At 31.9% G+C, this 25,437-nt stretch overlaps 1 protein-coding gene across 9 annotated transcripts in view; it reads left to right on the top strand.

The window, feature by feature from the left end:
- Nucleotides 1-48: 48 nt before the first annotated feature.
- The window catches only part of LOC143247397 (sodium bicarbonate cotransporter 3-like), a 36,132-nt gene continuing 10,743 nt past the window's right edge, over nucleotides 49-25,437 (top strand). The window contains exons 1-5 of one of the 9 annotated variants that reach the window (XM_076495407.1): nucleotides 49-365; nucleotides 2,664-2,767; nucleotides 3,881-4,055; nucleotides 10,283-10,460; nucleotides 12,230-12,337. In XM_076495407.1, the coding sequence (XP_076351522.1) occupies nucleotides 10,347-10,460; nucleotides 12,230-12,337 (222 nt within the window). In that variant the 5' untranslated portion in view covers nucleotides 49-365; nucleotides 2,664-2,767; nucleotides 3,881-4,055; nucleotides 10,283-10,346. The other 8 variants (XM_076495408.1, XM_076495402.1, XM_076495404.1 and 5 more) reach the window with 8 other exon arrangements.

The raw sequence follows: 25,437 nt of genomic DNA on the forward strand, positions 1-25,437 counted from the left end.
AGACAGTCATTTGTTATCATAGCCCTACTTTATTTCCCACACCACAAATAGCAAGAAAGCTGCTTGAATTTTCATCATCTCGTGAAGCAATGATATTCTTCCAAACGCTGTTGTAACATTCACGTTTCTCACAAACAGCACAAGAATGTGACTCAAAACCTTAAAGCCCCTTTCCTCTGGATTGTTGAAAGAAATGAACAACAAACAAACAGTATCACCAACATAATATGTGCAAGTGGCTCACATGAAATACTGCAAAAAATTCAGAATGGTTAATCTGAAGATAGATGCAGAAAACAAAGGAATTACATGGAAAGGATGATGAGTCGAGTACCTTAATCACCTGGCCATGCCGGGCCTGAGGGGTAAGTGGCATTTACAATTTACATAATATTTATTATAAATATTAGGCCTATTTGTTTCAGGGTATAAATTTTATTGTAACATTACAACAAAACTATGATAGATTTTACCTGGCAACCATGAACAGCGTAATGAACATATTAACGTTATTAGTACGAAAGAGCTATTGAAATCTTATTAGTTTTGAAGAACAAAATGTTTGATACAGCTCATTGTAGCCATTAATCTCTATATGACACTATGGAATTTAGTATTTGTCACATAAGTTACATATTTGAATAATCTTTAAGTGATGCCCCGTAGCCCAGCTTGCTCCTTTATATGAAAGTGTTTGAATACAAAATTATTCTTTTGTATACGAAGGTCTAATTTTGTAGTGAAGAAGTAAAAATAGAATAGAATACACAACTTTTTAGCTGTGTAACCTTTCAATTTCCGTCCTTTTGGCACAATGTCAAGTATGCAGACTTATAGTGCCAGAAGTCTGATTCAATACCAGTATTAGGCACACCAAAAATAGTCCATCATGTAGCTTTGTGTTTGACTACACTCAAACAGATTCTTACTGTTCACTTTTCAGTATGGAATTATTTTCTACATGTTCCTTTTTCAGTCTGCATGCTGATGCAGCTTCCTACTCTAACTTGTTTGTGTTTATATTTTACATTTCTTTTTCCTACATTGATTATTGTTAATAAATATTAATTTTTTATGGTAGTTTTTATAACTTCTTTATTTCTAAATCTGTACTTTCAGATATTTGAATGACTAATTACTATCACTTAACAAAAGTGAAAAAAGCCTTGCGAGAATTTGGCTGTTTGTGTGAATGTTCTGAGAAAATTGAAAAAATCTTTCTCAAGCATGTCATCGATTGGACATAAGGTGATTCTCATTCATACATTCTTGGAGGGCTAATGAGTGAAATCAAGTTTTATCACAAAGATCTCAGGAGCATTTCATCTTGGAATTAAGTTTATTGTTTTGTGATAGATTCAGCCCTAAAGCAATTTCAAGTCTGTGATGGTCTCAAGGCTTAAAAATTCGACCAACAACTCCAAAGCCATAAAAAACACAAATGTTGTGATGCATTCATTACAATTCTCTGTTGGATAACATAGCTTCCCAGGCTCAGTTACCACAGCTGCATCACAAAAACACAACAAATTCCCTCAAGAAGATGTTGATAGCATGAAGGATGAATACTGTTTTTACTATGGCGTTCCAGGTCACTGAATTTCTGTTAGCCTTTGTAAAAAAAACAACAACTACAAATTATGAACACAACTTCTGCATCAAGGGCTGAAGAAATTCCAAATGTTTTAAACAAGTAGGTTCTGAGTTGAGTTTAGTCGCTAGCTTATGTAGATTGAGTAGTCAAGATGCATTCATAGGTATGATGTCTAGTTTAAATAATACTGGGCTTAGCATTGCATAAAAATGCCATCAATGATCAAATTGAGCTTCAAGTGTGCTCTGGATGAGTCAGGAGGTTCCTCATCTTTGCTCTGTATCAGACATTAGTTTTAATAGTTCAGTGGTTACAAGCAATATTTGAGTGAAGAGTGACACCTCAGATTTCAGTTTGATACTATTATTTATTCATTGAGCAATCAAATCTATTTGAATATCATGTATTGGTATTTTAAAGGTGAACTTATAATGGAAGTTGCCAACTGGTTTTTCTTGTACAAAATGTGAACTAATCTTTGCAGAAATACCACCCAGTGTTGAGCCCAAAACCAATGAATGAATATATGTTCAAAAGAGGTTGTAGAGCTTACAAATGTGCAAGTGATGTTCTTTGGTGTGTTATAGTTGCTTCTCGAACGTCTGAGGTTCCTAGCTGAGGATTCTGCTAATAATTTTAACTCAACACAGAAGCAGAAACTAAGTGAAGTGTTCATAAATACAAATGATGAGCATTCCATAAAGCAACTAATGTAAGGCTTCTTTGGAGTACAATAAATGTTGCCAATGCTGAAAATGAATGGATATAAAAGGACAAAATAATATAAGCTTTGGAGATTGTTTAACTGTCTCCAGAAGAAGAAAGAGACATTAAGTAGGTGAATGAACATAATAACACACTTTATATACATTATAAATGGATTCATGATGAAAGTAGGTGTCTTATGTTTCATGGTCCTATGTAAATTTATAAAAAAATTAGAAATGAATAAGTTTCTTTGATAATGAAAATCTGTAGTATAAAGATATTTGATGAATTGAAAGGAGGGGGCTAGTAACACGATGAGAGTTATAAAATTGTGATTTTTATTGAAATTTATCTTCTTTAGGAGGGAAGAAAAAAGTGTAGAGAAACAGATAAAGAACCTTCTATTGAACCAGAAGAGGAAGAAGAAAAATGACATGAGGAAAGTGGACTAAAAAGAACAGAAAGGTGAGATATTCCAGCAACCTTTATGTTTAAACTGTAAAAGCTGTAGGTTTCATGTATAAATGTAAGCTTTATTTTACCTTTTTTCATATAAAGAGAGAAAGAATGCTGTAACAATATGAGGTATTCTTTTTGGTTAATGTAATTAGCTTCATCCAGTTGTATAGTTTGGAGATGGTAATTTATTCTGCAGGTGAAGACCTTTTCTTGTCACTGTTGGAAGGTCATGAGAGAGATGTTAATGGAAAAACTGATGTAGCTGTAAGAGCTGAGGAATGTGGAAACCTGGAATATGTAGTGTTGCATGTTGAGGGGAATACCACATATTAAGAAATAATTATTCCACCATTTTAGATCTCTGTTTTTCAGCTCTCCTTCTCTTTCTCACACTTGTATCAATAAACATTTCACTCAGTGATCATTTCATGACCTCCTTATGCTTATCATTAAAATATGATTTAAACAAAAATCAAAGTAATGTAATGTTGAAATGTTGAAATTGTTTCCGTATCAAACCTTTATTGGATCAGAAAAAGAAAGACAGATAAGAAACTTGAACACTGTTTTCAGAAAAATCACTCCAAAACAATGAACTGTAAGTAAAGAGTTTTTGTTAGAAGGCTAGCCATGAAGAGGTAATAATTTTACTATCTTATGTAATAAAAATTCAGGAGTTATTTTAAGGATTTTCTAAATAATAAAAGGTTAAAGAAAAAAAAATTATTTTTCCTTCCATAAGGTTGGAAGGGCTCATGATTAAGTGCCTGGCACGGGGAAGAAACACTTCACCAAACATGCTCGCTTTTTTTTTGCCATGGGGGCTTTATAATGTGATAGTCTATCCTCTCATTCATTGGGAAAGAATATCCTGAGAGTTGGTGGCAGGTGATATTTAAATAGCTGTTTCCACTCTAGAAATTATCACTTTAAAATCAGGAATGGTTACTGTGAATAGCCTGCAAACAAATTTGTGCAAAATTAGTGGCAAACCAAACAACTTTTTATCAGAAGATAGTATATCAAAGAGCTTAATATAACCATTATATACCATAAGAATCAACTATTTTTTTCACATTTTGTTTACCATTAAAATATGTTCTCATTAATTCTTTTTAGGTTATTTGGTGGCTTGATCAACAACATTAAATGAAATAAATTCTGGTATTTGTGTGATTTTGAGGATGCTCTAGCTCTTCACTCTGTAGCTTCTGTTTTCTTTCTGAACTTTGTCTGTATTGCTCCAATTATCACTTTTGGTGGCTTATTAGGAGAAGCAACAGATTCCCATCTGGTGAGACACAGCAAATTATTTGATAGCTTTATCACCCAATGAAATAATTTATTTGAGATGTGTGATAACTCAATTGTGTTATGAACAAGGTCAATTTACCTGATACTTTTATTGAATAGCAACACAAGCTGTCTTAACTTGAATTTTTACATAACACAAGTATAGCTCTTTTATAAAATACCTTATGTTTTTCCAGTAGTAGTATTATATAATAGCTCAACTGTGTGATATTTCTGTTTTGTAATTGCTCAAGCTGCTTGATAGTTGTTAATAAAATAGTGAAGCTGTCAAATAGGTTTATTATGAAATAGTTTATATTGTTCTGAGAGTTATGAAACATGTAAGATATGGTGTGAAATACTTTAAATTATGGGATGGTTTAACTGAGTTATGGAACATTTTAAATTATCTGTTTTACATGATAGATCAAACTGTTTGATATTTTCACTGTGAAGTACTGTAAGATGTAGGATAGTTTCCTAGTGTTACAAAATAGTCACACTCAAATTGCTCAGACTGTTTGATTCTTTAGTTGTGCCATAAAATAGGTTAAGTTGTTTGTTCATTTATTTGTATAATGAAAAATTTCAAGCTGTCTATTGGTTTAAATGTGTGAATAAACAGTTTGTACTGTAGGTCAGTTCAACCACTTCATGAACTTAAATCTTTCATTTAATTTTTCTGTTATTAAATGCTGTAGGAAGTTGTTATTCAGTTAGTACAATCTATAGAGTTCTGTAGTTGTGTTGCAAAATTGCTCATGTTGTGGGCATGGCTGATTGTTTATGGAATTCTTTAAGCTTGCTTTCAAACTAAAGTTTTAGAGAAATTAATGTAATTAAATGTGTTTGTGACAAAACTTTTACATGTATTTATAAAGACTGAAGGGATACTTACAATAATTATTTATTTGTGTCAGTGTGCAACTGTTTGATTTTTAGTTTGTATGTTTATGATTAACTTGCCCCAAGAATGTTTAGTTTCAAAAAGAAATAATTAGAATTGTATTAAAATGAAATTGTGTATATGCATCATCTTATTGTTTGTATTATATGGAACATTTAGTTCTTGAATTAACCGTTTATTTGAAAGATTTTTTTTTTTCATTTATCTAATCTAGACAATATTTGATTAAACAAAACACCAACTAATACAAGGAATATTTCATTTATGTGTGTATGGAATAATAAAAGTAGTTTTTACTGTCAAGTTACTCTTTAATGGTTGTGTAATAGTTTGATTTCCAAAACATACTTACTTCTACAGGCACTTATAAGTATTACTTGACTACTAGGGTTTCTCTTTGCCCATCAAAGCATTAGTTTGACTTTTTCTCACTTTCTTCAGTCTTTTATACCTCACTTAGTTGCCCTTGGTGATATTTCTCTGTGACACATGTCATCTACGTGAGCAACCAATGGATCATGTACTGCAACCATTAATATCATCTTAGATCTTGATTGGTATTTAGACCAGACCAACACTGCTGTTGATGTTCCTGTACCACCCTGCTCATCCCAAGATTTATCTTTTCACAGATACCTCCTTTCAGGAATTGAGTGTGTATATTGGTAGTTAGAAATTCCAGATTTTATGGATGGAAATAAATCTTCCTTCAATCTCAATATTTTACAACTTTTTGCTGTTCAACAAACAATGGTTCAAGATCTTGATGTGTTGAATAGGAATGTTACTGTGATTCATTCTGACATTTATACAGCGGTCTTGTAGATTTGCCATTAAAGAGGCATACATTCTTGGGACATTTGTTTTGAACTTTAGGTATTCTCTACTGAACTCCCTCCTATTCTGTCAGACTCCTGGTTTTCCATATTCCAGGGGCAATGAATTTAATAGCAGATCAACTTTCTTTGCCTAGTTGAATGGATGCTCCATTGTGAGATTTTCTGGTGGACTTGCTCTCAGTTTGTGACTTTGATTCTTAACTCATTTGCCACTCAATAGAACTCTCAACTACAGGCATTTTGGTTTCCAGTACTTCATCCTTGGGCTTTTTTGATAGATGGATTTAGTCAAAATTGAGCAGGATTGCATCTCTTTGCCTTTTCACCAGGTTATTTGTTACCCAGAGTTCTGGCTATAATTTGAACCACTGCTTATTGAGTACTGTTGGTAGCACCAGGTTGGCTGACCCAAGCATGGTTCCTTCTTCTACAGTATCTTCAAGAATGTCTAGCTCTGTTACTATCTCTTTGGCTGTGTCTATTGAGGCAGTCCTGGTCTGGCATTCCCAAGCTCAAACTTCATGCATGGAAGTTATGCTGTCCTTTGTATCAGGGTTTAAATTGTAAAGTTGCTTTGTATTTGTCTCAATCTGTCTGTGGACCTACAATGGCCATTTATCAATGAAAATGACACACTTACTGCCAATGTTGTTTCATGAGGAAATTGAACTTGCTTTGCCCAAATGTGTCCACTATGTCTCGTTTTTTTACCTAGCTCTTTGACAAAGGTCTAGCTTCGTCTGGTGTCACTTTTTCTAAGGCAGCATTATTGACTACTCTTTTGTATACTAAATATTGAAAAGTATTTGAATGTCCAGTACTATCTGGCCTTCTCAGATCATTTAGAGCTCTTTATTCCAAACACCCTTTTTCATTACCAAACTGGGATATTAAAGTGATATTACATGCTTTATCTCAACATCTATTCAAATATCTAGCCTCATGTACTGTGTAAAAATCTTCCCTTACAGTATTTTTTGTTCCTTCTAGCATGTAAGCATCAGTGATTGGAGTTATGCACACTTTTTTTTGCTGCTATTTCCTGACAGGTATTTTATTCCAATGACTTTTGGTACCCATGGAAGCTGATGAATCCATTTTTGCAAATTCATTCACCAGCTATTTTTCATGTATAAACCTGATCCAGATCCAAATAATTTGTTTTGTCCTGTCAGAGTCCAGAGGTGTTATGTGGCTCACACTAACTTCTTTAGAAGCATGAGAAATCAACACTTAATTTTGTAGAAGTGTTCAGTTTCCCAAGATTTATTCTCAATTACCTTTAGAAGGTGGCTTCAAATTTTATCTATATTGCTTATTCTGGACTTTCTTTACAGGCAAGAAAACTTCTGCAAGTCACATCTCATTGGATTCATCACATTTCTTCAGCTGTCTGATTAAACGTCTGTTAGAGGACATCATGCAGACTGGTATGTGGACTTCTTTCAATACTTTTCTCTTACATTATTTACATTATTTGGAAGTTTCTTTTACTGAGAGTTTTGCCTACCCCTTACAGCCGTTTTGACCACAATTGCGAGATTATAAGGATGGGTGAATGATATTTTTTCTCATCCTTTTGCTTCTTTATTTTCCAGGATCCATTACCTATTTTTTTTCACTGTAGCTCACTCTGTGGCAACTGTTGCTCAGACAGATGTACTTTTATCCATCAAATTCTGTACAAGTTAACTGTACTTATTAATCCTTGTTGCAGCAGACTCTGAAAAATGAGATGTTCCATTAGATCATGTAGGAGCTTTACAGATAGTATTAGCACTTTATGCTGGACTACCGCTCACACACTATCATGATCAATGCTAAAAGGAATCCTCTTCATCCCTGCTGATCATCATAATGGATAAATCGAGGTTGAATTGTTTTTAAAAATTTAGCAAAATTGGTTCACATATTGCACTGTTCCTCTGGACTTCCCAGTGCACATTATCCCTATATTCTACTACTGGAGCTTGGGAGTCCCTACCACACCACAGGGGTGGTGGGCAGAGTCTTTTCCTACAGAGTGTTTGAGTGATTTCCTGCAATGGTATAGAAGAGGGCAAAGTTAGGAGGCCCTCCTACCTGAATTTCTGGGTTGTTTTTCCCCAATATCAGTAGGAGCATCATCATCCTAAGCAGGAGCCATCTCATAATATTGGTTCAGATTTGATGCTCTGCTATCTAGTTGGGGTGTGTTGCTCCTCATTTGATCAATATTGATTTTTATATTGTTCTTGAAAGGAAGTCCACCATCTCCTTATAATTGCAAATGTGGAGTGGTTCCATTCTGAATCCGTGGTTAAGCTCAGTGTTCCATATCCTTTCCATAATTCTGAGGTAAGTTGTTGAGGTGTAAGGGTGAATGTTCTTATTTCCAGACCAGATGAGTTCTGCTCCTTCAGATAAGTAAGGCAGGCATAATTTTATCATTTTGGAGTGTTTCCTTTCAGGCTTCTTCAGGTAGAGGAGAAAGTTTGTCCACTTTGGTGTTGGTTACTTTCTTGTCATGATTCCTGTGGTTTAGAATGCATCACTCTATAGCTACAGATGGAGATGCAGTCAAATGTGTAACACTGTGGTCTAACTCCTTTAGCCTCCAACAAGGGATATAGGAAGTAAGACCCATTAATTACAATGGTGAGGAGTGGAACATCTCTCTGTTTAGGGCTGGTCCATAGTGATGCAAAAAGGAATCCTCTCCATACCTGCTGATCATCATAATGAATAAATTGAGGTTGATTTGCTTTTAAAAATTTAGCAGAATTGTTTCACCTATTGCACTGTTCCAATGGTGAGTGGTGGAACATCTTCTATCTTTTTAGGGCTGGTCTGTTGTGATGATTATTCATGTACTTTTCCACCATCAATACATGAACTAACTTCAGGATGAAGATGAGTACCTGTTCTAGATGTTGTCTTGTTCCTCCCATCAGGTACCATTCTTGTCTTAGTACATCCTTGATCTATGCACATGGATACTGCCTTCACTGGTCCCTCCATCTTTCAGTGTGGGATTCTAGCTGTGTGGTAGCAGAGATAATTATGTTTTGGAAATTAACATTTTTCTAAACTGATAATTTATTTTTAATAATATTTACCTCTACTGACACTCTCCCGCTTTCTCCCCGCTAAAAGCTGGTGTTGGAATCAGTCAATCAAGTAATAGCTATAAGTGTCAGCAAAGGTAAGCATTATTGGAAATGCATTTTCAGTTTAGGAAAATGTTAACTTTTAGTTGAATGGTTTCTGTATTGGTACAAAATAACAACAGTAAATTTGGTTTGAGGTTGTGTGATAATATAACAAGTAAGTTATTACTGTGAGCAGATTTCATATCAAGGAGAAAATTAATAAAACTAGGTTTAGAACTGTAAGGTTAAGTTGACACAATTATATGACACTGTATTTGTAAAAATGAGTATATTCTGTCTCAAGGAACAGTTAAAATAAGAAAAGTTATTTTGTGTTGTCAGGTTTAATGCTGAATGGTTTTAAAAATAATCTCAGTTTTGACATAATTGTTCCTGGATCATGAAACAAACTGACAGGCTAGTTTTAGATTGGTTGATAATGATTTGCAGTGGAATACACCAATTTTGTAATTCATTGGATGATTTATATATGTATATATTTGTGCATTACCAATGATCAAAATAAGATGAGTTATATCAGGGTGTGAGACTGTCTTTATGGTTATGTAATAGTTTAATTATCATTTGGATCATTTCTGTAGATTTGTACAAGTTTTTATCATTGAACAAAATAAGCATTAATTTTGTATTGTCAAGGTGAGTCTATTTTGCTATAAAATAAAAAGGATATGCTAATCATTGAATTAAAGTTAGGTCTTCATGTGTCTTACGAGCATGTCGAACACAGGTGGAATAAGTTAACCTCCAGCTGCTATCTCACACACATGAAACAACTTGTGAGTATAGTTTCATTTCAAGGACATAATGACCAGATGCAGATGAGTTTTAAACCGACAAACGTTGTTTTTTACTTGTCCAAAGCAATAACCACTGGCTACACCAGATTATGTCACAGATTAGAATAAGAATAATCTGATTGTTGTGTTAAGCCTGAATGGTTCAAAATTACACAGATACAAAATACTATTTTTTAATATTAAACAACATATTTTTTCAAGATAACCAGTATAAAGAAGTCAATATTAGATATTGAATGCTGAATATAGCTTTCATATTAAATGTTTAAAAAATTATATTTTTTTAAATTTCTTGTGCAATTGTATTTTTGAATGTCATCTTTTCTGCTAAACTACCAACTGAAATTTTATGATCCAGCGAACAAACAGCTAGTTGACCAGTACTTTAAAGATTTTGTTATTCATTTTTTCAGAAACTGTTTAGACACTTTTTATAGTTTATCTGAAAAGGTTGAAGATAATTGTAGTAATTTCTTCAGTTGGATTTTAATAAAGATTTTATGCTTTTAGTGACACAATACTTTTTTCCAAAGGGATCACGATTTAGAGTACTTGCCTCTTTGTCTGTGGATTGGGCTCTGGACATCAGCTATATTAATGGCATTAGTGGCTTTTGATGCCAGTGCTTTGGTGTGTTACATCACGTGGTTTACTGAGGAGAACTTAGCCACACTTATATCTATTATTTTTATTTACAAAGCTATTGAAAAAGTAAGTTTACAGTATTTCAAAATGTACCTGAGTTTAATCATTAGATTCATTTATAAAGCTGATGCTGTGTTATTGAAATTCCATCGTGGAATCATACACTGTTTTTTGTAATATCTACTGTGAAATATTCTCACAGCTTCTAACAGGTAACTTAAATTTAGATACACATTTATTATTAATACCTATTTTTGTAATAAAACTACATGACATAAAGAGTTGAAACATAAACCATTATAAAAAGCACCATCTCTATCGTTAAGAATAATTTAGTGGGTACATGACTGTTGGGAGCGTACTATTTGTTTGTGAGAATTATAAGCACAAAATATTAAGAAACATTAGAATTGAAAAGGAATTATGTAGCTCATTTCATGTGAAAATCCCATAAGCTGTCTGTATCATGATGTGAAAAGGTAATTGCTCATATTGTAACAGAATAAGAACACAGAAGAATATGTTAATAAACAAGAAAGGCTGTGCTATGTAACTAATAAGGCAAATGTTAATCATTGGCTGAGGCTGAGATTATAGTATCATAAAATATTTTTAAAATAGAAGTACTATAAACGTTGGGGTCACAAAATTAAAATATATTAATACATGCTGTCTCTCAGCATATATTAGACCAGCTATTTGGAGTATGATCATCACACTAAGATTATTTTTAGTCAATCAATGGGTTGGTTTACCAACTCTCCACCAAATTACAATAAACATATCACTGACAAATATTTGATTATATTAACATCCTTGTCAGGAATCAGTAAAAGGACAGTATTTACTATAGCTTGTAATGCTTGTTTGTACAGTAGTTTATGCCCTTGTTTTATTTCCATGTGCTGTGCGTTCTGACACTTTTTATTTTGAATTCTTTGTTCCTGTTGAACATAAAAATTTCACTGTATAATGGTAGAATGGAAGGGGATGGTTGTGTATTACCTCAGTATGTTTCTGATGTTTTCATGTTTTCCCTCATCCTGTTCACAGGAACTTTCACTTTATCAGTCATGTTGAAAAATTTTGAATTTACATCTTTCTTTCCATCCAAGTTGAGAGATTTTTGTACAGTTGTTAGTTTTTTGTTGCACAAGGTGATGAAAATTCTGTTTTGAAATGTTATGTTTATCTTACCTACATAATATGGTTTTGTTAGGTTTTATATGTGTATTAGAGGAAAATGATGCTGATAAGTGATGTGGTTGTCTTTTTGTTTTCATTTTTTGTCATCTGATACAGGAAAGAGGTATTATACACTCATGTTTTTATCTTGTTTGATCACAAGTTATTGTTTATAGTGTAACTGTATTGTTATTCCACTGCTCTAATGAAATGTTTTTATTATTGTGCTGTTATAATTAAATACTGATTTTTTTTGTTCTGTGGTATGAGATTTTTTCTAATTTTTCTTTGTAAAGATTCTATTATTATGTCAACATAATGATAGTGACATATGATACTACTTTATGAAGTAACATTTACATCAGATTTTAGCATATAACAATGTTATTAATACAGTGATACTGTTTATTTCAAAATAAGATTATTCCATAAAATTAATGAACTTTGTTTTTTATATTAGTTACTATTCTTCAAAATGAAGTATTTGTTTTTACCAAACTTGTATTATTCTTTTAACAACATTGGACTTCTTCTTTTCCCTTCCTCCTTGAAATTACATCAGCCAAAAGATTTCATGTTTTAAAGATAAATACTGTTTTATTTAACTTTGTGAAAAAAAGCTTATATTCTCTTGATTGGAATTTTTACAGATAAGAGCAGTCATCAGCGACTTTGCTGTTGTTATTGCTATCATGATAATGATTGTTACTGATACGTGTCTTAATGCTCCAAAACTTGAAGTTCCTCATACGCTTGAGGTGGGTTCAGTTACAGTCACATTCTTATATATCTTGTGTAAGTCTGAAATGAAAGAGTTTCGTACAAGTAGTTATCCAGTTAGTAACTGTCCATTGACTGTTTTCAAGATGTTTCATTGTAGATTACAAATTACAGATTTACTATTCTTAACACATATCATAGTCCTTTTTAAAATGTTAGATTATGGCCAAACTGTCTTTAAAATCTATTTCTCTAATTTTAGACTACAGTTTTACTGTTTCCATTATATTTTCTTTAAATATTAGACAACAGCTTTATTTATTCCAAAATATATTTTCAAACTTAAGAAAAATGTCATTGTTTTTATAGTGTAGTTTTCAAATATGACTATACAGGTACTATTTTCAAAATGGAAGAATATAGTAAATTATTTATAGATTATTTTCTTGTTTTTAATCCATAGTTTTTACTGTTCTAATATTATTTTTCTTCTTTTGAACTATTTATTATCTCTAACTTTATTATATTCTTGTTTTTTACACTTTTTACTCTTCTCAGATTGTTTTACAGTTTGTAATAATAAATTATTTTGCTGTTAGGTCATGGATTATATTTACATTTTAATCCAGATCAGTATATAACAATTCAAATAATGGCTGTATATGTTTTTAAGTTGCAATGCCATTTTCAGGTGCATATGTAAACCTGTACATAGATATGATATATTTATCTAAAAGAAAACAAACAATAATATTTTCCTTTTCAGATTTATTATTCTCTGGTTTACTTTCCTGATCTTTAGCTTTAATTTTACTGTTGTTAAGTTGTTTTTCCTGGTCTTAAGCATAATAGTTTTATCATGTTAAGCTATAACTTATTTTAAATAAATGTAACATGTACTTGGTACATCCTGGTTAATGATGTTGCATAGTGAGAAAACAAGGACAAAAAGATGTTTTACCATCTAATGCAAATGAGTAAAACGTGATGCATTCAGACAGTTTAAAAAATCTTGGAGAAGGTTGCTTAGATTGAATGATTATTTTGGTACTCATGCAGAAAAATGGAACTGATATGTATAATCAGTTAATCTTAAAAGAGATGATCATGGGTCACCTAGATTAATAACAAACATTTTGGAACTAATGTATTAATCACACAGAAAAGAAGGAAGTGATGTATGTAGAATACATTAAGTAATCTTTCAGTAGTTATCCAACTTAATTTTGTTTTACTTATTAATTGTTCATCTAATGAAGAGGAAGTGATATATGTGTGTGTGTGATGTTGAAGTAAGTCATCTAGAAAGATAGTTTTGTAATTTATGAACTAGTAAACCAGTTAACAATTGATATGGGTGTGGATGAAGTCAAATAATTGAATCGAGTTGTCGTGAAAGATGTTTTTTGTTTTTATTAACTAATCAGCTAATGAGTAGAGTATATAAGTGTGGGTGAATGAAGTAACTTTGAAGTATATTATATAGAAAGTTTACTTGTGTATTAATTTTCTCGTTATTTAGATATTCAATCAGTGTACTGAACTTACCTGCCTAAGTTGTGGTCTCTGCTTGTTACTGAGTTAACTCTGTATTATACAAACTCTGTTGTTTGTTTTATAAGGCCATGGAGTAATATGAATTGACAACTATGTTGCACTCAATTAAGGTAATACTTCAGTACACTTGATCTGTTATGTGTTTGTTAAATGTGCATATTCACATGTTCTTTCATACATATCTAAAGTCATATCATGGTAGAAATACAGGTGTATGTAGAAAAAGGACATTTAAATAAGACCAGCCATACATGCTATTTTTAATGAATATATTCAACTTTGTATCAGTAGAAATACTTCAGGTGATGCCGTGGTTGAAAAATGTGTCTGATTTTTACTAAAATGAAAAAAAAATTGAAGGATACCGTAGGTGAATATGACATAGTCATCTGTTCAATTTACTTTAGATTGTAATTAAGGCCAGTGATGAACAGTCTCTATGTGAAAGAGATTTTTCTTATTCATAACCAGAGACTGCAAGAGAAATAAGTCATTCAACCTATAGATTTTCAAGCTCCTAAGTAATGATTATAATGTCAGCTATTTTCTCTTATCATTCTTGCACCATTTATCAAGAACTGTTTCTTTTACACTTTATAGTTTAGTCATCTAGGATTTGTGAAATAGTTCATGTTTCAGTATTACCACAAACGTTTCTTGTAATATTGAACAGCTTATCAGGAAATTAGTGCATAAAAAATATTTATACACATAAAGTTAAAAAATATGTAACACTATTAACAAAGTATCTTTTTTGTGTGCATTGATTTTTTTACTATTTTAATTCCCTACCTTCAAGACAAATAAAGTGAAAATTTTTTTTTGATATCTGTGGACCAAGAATAAAAAAAATTGCAAAAGTTTCTAGAATAATATCTAAAATAGTATTTATGTACTATTGGACTTTTTATGTAACATTTTAGTTTGTGTGTGTGTGTATAGTATTTTCATTTTTAATGTTTTTGAACTTCCAAGACATTTCCAAGACATTGAACTTCCAAGGTGTAGTGAACTTGGATAAGCCATCTAGAATTCATCTTTTACCTTGGTTACAGATTTAAAAAATTTGAAGTCTTAAAACCAATCCTCTTGATAATAAATCTTTATGAGAAGTATGGACATAAAAAAATGAACTGCACCATGAAATAACCACTTGTTCCTAAATTTTATGTTGATATTAGAATTCATATAATTAACTAATCATCTTTTATAAGTAGTTTCAGAACACAGCATTGTACTTTTCTTTTTCAGAAAGGTTGTGATTACCATTTAGATTTATTTGTCCTTTCAATTGAAATTGCTATTTGCTCCATTTTGGGTCTTCCTTTGTTTGTAGCTGCCACTGTTCTTGCTATGACACACGTCAACTCTCTTAAGGTGGAGTCTGAAACAGTAAGGCAAATGATTTACATGTTAGGTTACTAGTTAGAGTAATGGGAAGAGTTATTGTTTGATTAATTTCGTAGAAGATAAACAGTATGGTACATAATGAGTTAACCCTTTTGTAACAGGTCATGGGTCAAAGGCCATGTTATTGCATTTGTTGATTTGCATTCAAAATGTTATTGATCTACTGTTTTACAAATTAATGTCAATAAGTTTGGAATCAAGCTGTATGTTATAATTCAAACTTTAATATTATATAGAAGTTAATATTATAATTTAGAAGGAAATATTAAAAGAACACGCATAAATATAGATTTTAGTGGTTTTAGTGAGTCGTGTGGTATGTTGCATGTAGCAGTTTAAAATTAGATGTTTGTGATGTCAAAATACAAAGTATGTAGTTTTACACAAATTAGGAACTTGAGTTAATAATATTATCAAGCTAGAATATAAAATAAAAACCTTGTATCTTTTTAGTTTGCTGAGATTTGCTTATGTACTGAAATAAACAGTGGTTCTGTTCACCTCTCTTGGTTTGTGTAAATGAACCTTACTTCAGTGTATGACATGAATAACTAACTGACAGCTTAGATTGTTCTCTTAGTGGTTTTCTCAGCTGTTTTAGTCTGTGAAAAGGCCACCACATTCTTTTAAACCAAGATTTCAAGAAGGGAGGTTGTGTCTTTAGTCTGCTCAGAGTTTCATATTTTTTTAAATCTAAATGCATCTTAGATACTAGGCTTAAGAAATTATAATGGAAGTTTATGATATAATTGTTTATGATTTTTTTGGTTATTCAGCTGTATATATAAAAACCTTAAACGTTTTTGTTTTATATGCTCCATATGCTAAATTCATCAAAAAACACACAGAAAAACAAAAAACACATAGCAACCTATGTCCAGCAGCAACCAGGGTTAAAAGTTGTAGTGAGAAAAGATAATTGTTTGCTTTACTTCTTATTTTGTTGTTTTATATTTTAAGAAAAATAAGTTTACAAATTTATTTCTAAATAGTAATAATCTACATACATATGTAATGTATAATAATTGAAATGTGACTGCATATAACAAAATACTAGTGCACTGAATCACAGCCAAGATAGTGAAGATTAAAGTCAGTTTTATGTTATTGGATATGTAACATGAGTGGAGGTGCACCATCTCAATACAAGTTATGTTATGTTAGCTAGGCATGACTGGAAGGTCAATAAAATAAAAAATAATAATGTACACATACATAGCATTATGAGACTTAAGCTATTTAGACAAAACATTTGTGTTTTCATGTTATAATATATAGTTATTCTAGTATGAAAAAGCATAATTTATATGTATTTCCTAATTTTTGTTATGATGGTTATGATATTGGTCAAGTGACAGACTCCTTATAGTTAAAGTATAGAAAATAAAATAAAATATAATGTCTTACTGAAAACAAATTTTTGAAATGTATTGAGGAGGTTTTAGGGATTAAACAAGTGACATTTGAGGACACAGAATAGTTTTTTCATAACATGAAATCACTTTGCACTCAGACAGGTAATGAAATGGGCTCGATATTTGCACAAACAAATCTTTAGAAAAATATTTCACCAAAGAGTGATTTTTTGTACACAAAGTACATGTAATCTTTACTAAAATTCTACCAGATTTTGTGAATATATATACATGGTGTATCAAAAATTATAATGGAAATACTTAATGCGTATAAATGTGTAGAAGAACTTGTGTATTATACTGACCCCATTATGAAAAAGTCAATTGTTAGAAAACTAATGTGTGAAAAGGAACTGCATCTTTCATTTCCTGAAAGCTAGAGAAATTATGTGTATCTTGTTAACATTTAGATAATTATGAATAACTGCTGCTGCACTGTCTATAAGATAAGTAAATTATCCACATAAGTTACTGTTCTGATAATGCTAAAGACTGTTGTTTGTTTCATTTTCTTGATCAATTTACTCATATGAAATATTATGAATACCCATTTTATCCATCAGCTAATTGAAGTATGCAGAGAAATAGGAAGTCTTTTCTATGTGATTATATGCTCAATTGGCTTCATTGCTAGATTGAGATCTTTCTTGATTATGTTGTCTGGGATATGTGTCCAGCTTTTGCCACTAACTTTTGTGTTTGTCGAATCTTACCTGTTAAAAGATTCTACACTTTGCTTATCATTGCTATAGTATGATTTGTTGCAAATTTCCTTTTTGATGATACTGGTACCCCAAGTTGATCCATGTTCCCTAATTTTACAATTCCCATAAGTACAAGGAATATCAACATCTTGAGAATTCTAAATCCTCTATCTAAACACATCTTTATGATCTCAGTGTATCAATATTTTTTGTTTAACAGGGCTATTACTCATCCTCCCCAAAGGCAATCAATTTTCAGTGGCATCTCACTACTTATGAAACACCAAACAATGTAGTTTTGATGCATACAATTCCACCTCAACTCACAACTTTGTATTGGATATGAAGTTGTTACATGATATGCTGATGTGCATATTAATTTTTTTTTAGATATAAACTACTTTAAGTTGTAGAAGTTATTAGTTAAAGAAAGATGAATTATTGTGTGTCCAGTACCTTGGCAAAAAAGTTATCTACATATATTAATTTATTTCTCAGAACAAAAGCTCTGAACATTTATGTGAAATGAAATTTTGAAAATTATGAAATGAACAGTACCTTTTTCCTTTGAATCTGTAATTTTGGGGATTCAATTTCTTTTTCTTTATCTTCACCATTTCATTTTGTTTACTCATAGTGGATGCAACCCATATAATCCATTGTATAACTTTGTTTGTTTGTTTGTTACGTAAACAAAGATATAATCAATCACTCATGAGCAGAACAGCCCTAGTTAAAGTTGTGTTTTTCCTGGGAAGTGTGTGTTTGTGTATGCTTTCTCATAGCAAAACCACATCAGGCTATCAGCTGAATCCACCGAGGGAATCAAACACCTGATTTTAGCTTTGTAAATCCGTAAGCTTACTGGTCTACCAGTGGGATACTTTGGGAAGAGAGTACCTTTATTTAACATATTTTTTATTATAAAGAAAAAAACCTCCTAAATATGTTTTAACCTTTTATTCACTAACAATGCATATTTTATCTATTATTTTCTCTACCCTGTCTCTGTACGTGATAAATTATTTTGACCTACCCCGTAACCACTGAAAAAGAAAATTAAATTAAATTAAATCGAAATACCTTCTAGAGTTACTTAAAATTATAACATGAAACCACATTCACTTATTCTAAAAAGATTTATGCTCATTACACTATACATCTATTTATAATTACATTTTGTAAGTTTGTAATGCAGCATAGAACACAAACAAATGACGTGCAAAAGTAGAAGATTTCCTTTATCTCTCAAATTTTTTCTAACATTCTTACTACTCGACAACATCGTTTCAAATTTGTTCAAATTCGTTGTTAATGTCCCATGGCTCCCCAATAGTGCAGAAGCATGTCTACGGACATAAAGCCTAGAATACGAGTTTCGAGACCCGTGATGGGATAAGCACACATTGCTCATGTGTAACGTTGTGCTTAATTACTAATAAACAACAAATGTTCCCACGATAATAAACCTTGAATTATAAGTGAAATTGACATCTATCTGTTTGGAAGAGAACATAATACACTACATCAATTGATAGATGCAAACGTTAATTTTCAGTTTGTTATAGATGACACATAAAAAAACATAAAAAAGAAGTGTTAAAAACCTGGAGAGAAGATATGGCAGGAGGTCTGATTATTTACTCAATAACTTTGTAACCAAACAAAATTAAAGACAATAAAAATTACGATTTATCTGTTTGTTTGTTTTTTGAATTTCGCACAAAGCTACTCTAGGGCTATCTGTGCTAGCCGTCCCTAATTTAGCAGTGTAAGGCTAGAGGGAAGACAGCTAGTCATCACCACCCACCGCCAACTCTTGGGCTACTCTTTTACCAACGAATAGTAGGATTGACCGTCACATTATAACACCCCACGGCTGAAAGGGCGAGCATGTTTGGCGCGAAGGGGATGCGAACCCGCGACCCTCAGATTACGAGTCGCACGACTTAACACACTTGGCCATGACGCACCATGGTTTATCTGAGCATTTTATTTCATCATAACGGAAAGTGGGATAAAATAAAGACAAAACGATTTGGAGTGAAGAGAAAATCTAAGCAAATGTTAAACCTTCTGTTCCAATAAACGTTAAGGTCTCTCAAGTACCGAGGAGAAATCCGTTCGTGGAGAAAAATACAGACATTTGTGAATATGTATCCGGTTGTGGATAGAGAACAATAAAGCTCTGTTGTTGATAGCTTAGCTATACGTGAGCAATCACGTAGTTTATATTGATACGTAATATCCATTGAAGGTGGAAGTCAGTAAGTTTCAGGCTAGTGTAAAAGCTGGTTTGCTAAATTTAAGCAATACTTCAAACTGCAAAAAAAAGAAGCTACAAGATGAAGCTGGGTCAGCCGATAGCTGCACAGTTCAAGCTGTTGTTTCTTGAATATACGTATCAAGGAAAAAATATATCTTCTTCAAGAGATGTTTAATGCAGATGAGACAGGGCGTTTTCATGAGATGGGCAACAAGACATACATCATTAAGTAGAAAAGTTAAAGACCTTTGAGGATAGCCTCACAGCGGGAACTCATCAGGTGACTTCAAATACAAGGCTATTTTATTGGGTCTCTCTGTAAACCCATACTTACACAAAGGCAAGTACAAGCAACGTCTGCCTATTGTTTGGTGTTCAGTTAAAAAGACTTAATAACTAGGATTTTATCTAGTGAATGATTGCAATATCATTTTATGAATAAGGTTAAAGAATACCTGAAGAAGAACTTTTAAGGTTCTTTAAGTTTTGCATGGTGCTCTTGTTCATGACTCTGAAACGCTACATTTCAGCCATATTAACCTAAACATAATATTTTTTCTTCCGCATACTTCATCCAAGTCTTGCTATACAAGGAATGTCTACTGATATGCAACCCAACCTATACATTCTGGTGTTTTCAAAAACTTAACCAAGTTCTGGAAAACTTATAATATTAAGGATTGTATTAATATCACCAATATGTCATGACATGAGCTGAAAGAGTCTGTAGTAAAAGTACACAGGCATTATATTTGATGATGAAGAAGGAAATTGTGATATCATGAGACCTGCTAGAGAAATACAAGGTAAGAGTTTCAAAATATGAATGATGAGGAGTTGGTTTAGTTGGAATCGAGACATCGAATGAAATAACGAATAGCGTTGAGAGCCAACAACAACAGTGATGAAGATCCTGAATAGATAGAACCTGATAATCATGGATAAGATTGTGTCCGATTTACTATGTAAAATATTACCTTGCAGAAATGGCAGTAGACATGAATTTCAAGATGTAGAGAAACATTACATTTAGAAAAAGAATTAATAATGCTACGGTAAAATGTCAGTAACTTTTAGGGGTCAACTGATGTAGTGCCTTCTGACACCACAGGTCAATTTCTATATGTGTTTCATTAGAGTTTGAAGCAGATAATCCATAGTCCTTAAACTAACGTCTCGTACTCTAAATATGTTACAATCATCATCGTAAGACTTTCTCTCATCATGAAACTTCTTCATTCATAAGTGAATGTTACAATAAAACAAACTAGTGTATTATTTCATTTAAGATATTTTCATTTACTTGTGCAGCATATCACGTGTGAATGTTTTTATGTCTATTATTTGATATTTTTAGTTTATGTACGATACTGTATAGGAACGGGTTTTCACTCATACATTAAAAATATCCATATATAAGTATTTATGGGAGACTTAACACGACTGTGTTCCAATATCCTAATTAATCCTACAAGGTATTGAGTTTGTCAAGCACGAATTTGCTAAAAAAAAAAAACTTGCTAAAGGAATTCATCCTCGGTATTAGAGGAGGGCACGTTGTACCACGTTGTTTGAATTTTTTTATGGATTTTTGTTTGCAACACCATTCAATAGATGGCGATATCTAGATACTGACATATATATCACGTCCATTATAGTAAGATGTTTGTTTTTGAATTTCGCACAAGCTACACGAGGGTTATCTATGCTGGGCGTCCCTAGTTTGGCAGTGTAGGACTGGAGTGAAGGCAGCTAGTCATCACAACCAACAGCCAACTCTTGGACTACTTTTTTTTTTTTTTTATCAACGAAAAGTCAGATTAACCGTTACATGATTACCATGGCTGAAAGAGCGATTCTACCTAGTGTAACGAGGATTCGGGCCCGTGGATCTCAGATAACAAGTCGATCGTCCTAACCACCTGGCCATGCCGGGCCAGTAAAGTGTCAACCATCAGAATCTTCGTTTAACGTATATGATAATATTACAAATGTCGAGTAATTATTTTATTTATTTACCCTTGTTGCCTCGTCTATCGTTACCCTCCTTTTTTATACTTCGCTCTACCTTATCTCGGCATGGTCAGGTGGTTAAGGCGTTCGACCCATAATTTGAGGGTTGTATGTTCGAGTCCCTGTCGCACCAAATGTGCACGCCATTTCAGCCATGTTGGTGTTATAAATTGACATCCTTCTCATCATTTGTTGGTAAAAGAATAACCTAAGAATTGGGGGTATGTGGTTAGGACTAGCTGCCTTCACTCGAGTTTTACACTGCAAAATTAGGGTCTGCTGGTGCATATATCCTGCTCGTATCTTTGCGCAAAATTTTGAAACGAAGAAACTCCTACATTTTACTTTATAATCTAATTGTTTTTAGGTCTTCTTAAACATTGTATATTAGTTTCATGCTACTTTAACACTATGTTTATAGAGTAACAACTATTTTCTTCTTAATTAAACTATTGTGCATGAAACACAATAACTTTTGAACAAACATAGAGAACGGAGAAACTTGGTTGTATGATTGCATTGTTTAGTCTTTTGTAATATCTAATAAAAAACTTTATATCATAAGTACAATGTTATAACCTACGTTATCTTAAAAAAACAAACATCAGTTCACAAATCTTCATTCACGTCAATGTTCCGAAAACATTTTCAAAATTAATGATTTGCTGAGTTATTAAATTTCTGAATTATGCTAAATGATAGCATTAGTAGTTTAGTAGCATATATACGTATTATTTGATTAGTAAAACAAATATATATTCCAAACTGTTCAATAATTAAAATTTTAAAACTACGAAAAGAGGAAATAAAACATTTCATAATAAACAAAATTTTTCTGTTTCATAACAAATAAGATAAATATTATATTTTATCATTACTGTAATACATAAGATAAATATTATATTTTATCATTACTGTAATACATAAGATAAATATTATATTTTATCATTACTGTAATACATAAGATAAATATTGTATTTTATCATTACTGTAATACATAAGATAAATATTGTATTTTATCATTACTGTAATACATAAGATAAATATTATATTTTATCATTACTGTAATATATAAGAACCTTAATACATATTAAGTCGTGAGAATTATTTTTGGTCTTGTGTTATTTTGAATATCAACATATTTTATTTTTAACTTTTACAGAATATTCCATTTGAAAAACAAGTAATGGAAATATCTTAATACATGTTTTGAAGACATTGTATTGACTTAGTTTATTCGAAAGATCTTGTTTTACAAGCTGTTTACTAAGATGGTCGTCAAAAACAATTCTCAGAACCATGCTTCAAATAAGTTGTATTTGATTAACACATCCTCTATATAAATGTGATTTACACAACATTCATCGACTTCCTCGTATCATGAACTTAGGTCACTTCAAAAACATTCGTTCATTAACGTTCAACCGATCAGAAAACCATGAAAAGCTTAAAATATACAAAAGTTTTGTTGCATATTATGTGTTTAGGGTTAACCGGAATTTTACTTTGAGGACGTGTAGGTGGAGAAACGTCTGATGTTTTACGTTATAACTTGAATGACATCTTGAATGCTTTACCTACGACTGTGTGGGGAATGGTGAATGTGATTAAAGAAAAGTTGAAAGGTCAGATTTCTTTAGTTAAAGAATATTTATCATTCTCTTTCCTTCTTAATTTAAACGAAAGTGTTTAGGTATTCTAATGTTATTCATTTGTTTAAAAAAATCGTAAATCATAAACGTACAACAAAGATGTTTTAAATTTATTAACAGTAAAATAGAAATTTAAAGTTCCAACTAAAATTAGTCGTCGTTACTTGTATATATATGAGAATCATTAAGAAACTTAATTGATATTGAAGTTTGAATAGAGAATTTTTGTATGTAGACCCAGCAAATCAGAATTAGTGATTTGCATAAATCTGTTAACGTTATGATGACAATTAAACAATTGTTAATATAATACAGATTCCATTATTTTCAGCTAGATTTAGAATTGTAAGATATTGTAAATTGTAAACATGTGTATAAGGGTATTTGTTAGTAAATATGTGAATACGTGTGAATATGAATATAAAATATAAGATGTTCAATGAAAGAGCGATTATTGAAAATAATTATTATGCCCCCAATTCACGAACAAATATGAAATCCTGGTTGTTAAAGATAAATGTTATGTTAAGAACAAATGGAACTTTTTAAATTCAGCTATTAATGTAATTTAAAGGCACACCTCCGATAACCGAAACCAAGACTAGCTTTAATGCCACAATGTTTACAGACTGTGCAGATCTAGAACTTAGAGGCTGTATAGACAGTAACCAGGTCCACTCTATCTGACCACGGTTCTTCAACACACCAATTAAGGTTGTATGTGACATGGACACAGAAGGTGGTGGATGGACAGTAATAGTTTGTGTTATATTTGTATACTTCATTTCCTTACTTATACTTTCTACTATGCGTATAAAATATCAACATAAGTTTAAAATTTATGTGATTTCTACATTATTTCTTTGAGGAAGTTTTGAAACTTAGGCAGAAGTACTGTACGAGGTAGTAACATTTTCAAAAGTTATAATGTCAAAATAATTAATGTAAGTTGATTGAAAATATGCTATTGTAACTAATTATTTTGTTCTTATGTTTAATATATTTAGCTATAAAATTGTTTTAATAACAAGTAAAAAGTTAAATTTGAATAAACTTACATTTTCTATCTGGAGGTAATCCAACGTCGTGAGGGCCTGGCATGGCCAAGCGCGTAAGGCGTGCGACTCGTAATCCGAGGGTCGCGGATTCGCGCCCGCGTCGCGCTAAACATGCTCGCCCTCCCAGCCGTGGGGGTGTATAATGTGACGGTCAATCCCACTATTCGTTGGTTAAAAGAGTAGCCCAAGAGTTGGCGGTGGGTGGTGATGACTAGCTGCCTTCCCTCTAGTCTCACACTGCTAAATTAGGGACGGCTAGCACAGATAGCCCTCGAGTAGCTTTGTGCGAAATTCCAAAAAGAAAGAAACAAACAAACAAACCAACGTCGTGAATACTATAACGAAATACCCCTGGTTTTCAATAGATCGTGCTACCAGTACAGTATTGGATTTGGATCGTTAAACGAAGATTTCTTGCTTGGTGAGTATTCTACTTATGATAAAGAATGTGTTAAATACCCCTGGTTTTCAATAGATCGTGGTACCAGTACAGTATTGGATTTGGATCGTTAAACGAAGATTTCTTGCTTGGTGAGTATTCTACTTATGATAAAGAATGTGTTAATGTGTGGATATAATGTAAGTGTACAAGCATTGTTTTTTATGAATTAGACTACGTGAAGTTATGTTGAATAACGTTATTAATAGTTAGATTATCTCCTTTTTATGAAAGGAGATATTTTAATGAAACCTGTCAACGTCACACCTACAGATATAGAATAGTAATTGTTTATATTATGTGTTTTCAATAGATCATGAAGATTTGATTTATAAACATGATCGACCTTATTATGTTAATTCTTTATGTCTGTATTTTAATTAGTCTTTTTATCTTATAAACAAATATATTTGTCCATTTATTTGATTCGTATCATTAAAATATCGTCATTTATGAAATTATTTGTGTTTTACAAATATGTAAGACTGATATGTAAGACTTATTTTAACCAATTTCACACCATATAGCGATAAACTGTGAAACATTTGTTAAGCAGTTTGTGAATGATCGCAGTAAAAGTAAAGGTACACGTGTGTCTTCATAGAATATTGAATAACACAATGT

This window comes from Tachypleus tridentatus, chromosome 3 (genome assembly GCF_004210375.1).
Source record: "Tachypleus tridentatus isolate NWPU-2018 chromosome 3, ASM421037v1, whole genome shotgun sequence".
Classification (NCBI taxonomy): domain Eukaryota; kingdom Metazoa; phylum Arthropoda; class Merostomata; order Xiphosura; family Limulidae; genus Tachypleus; species Tachypleus tridentatus.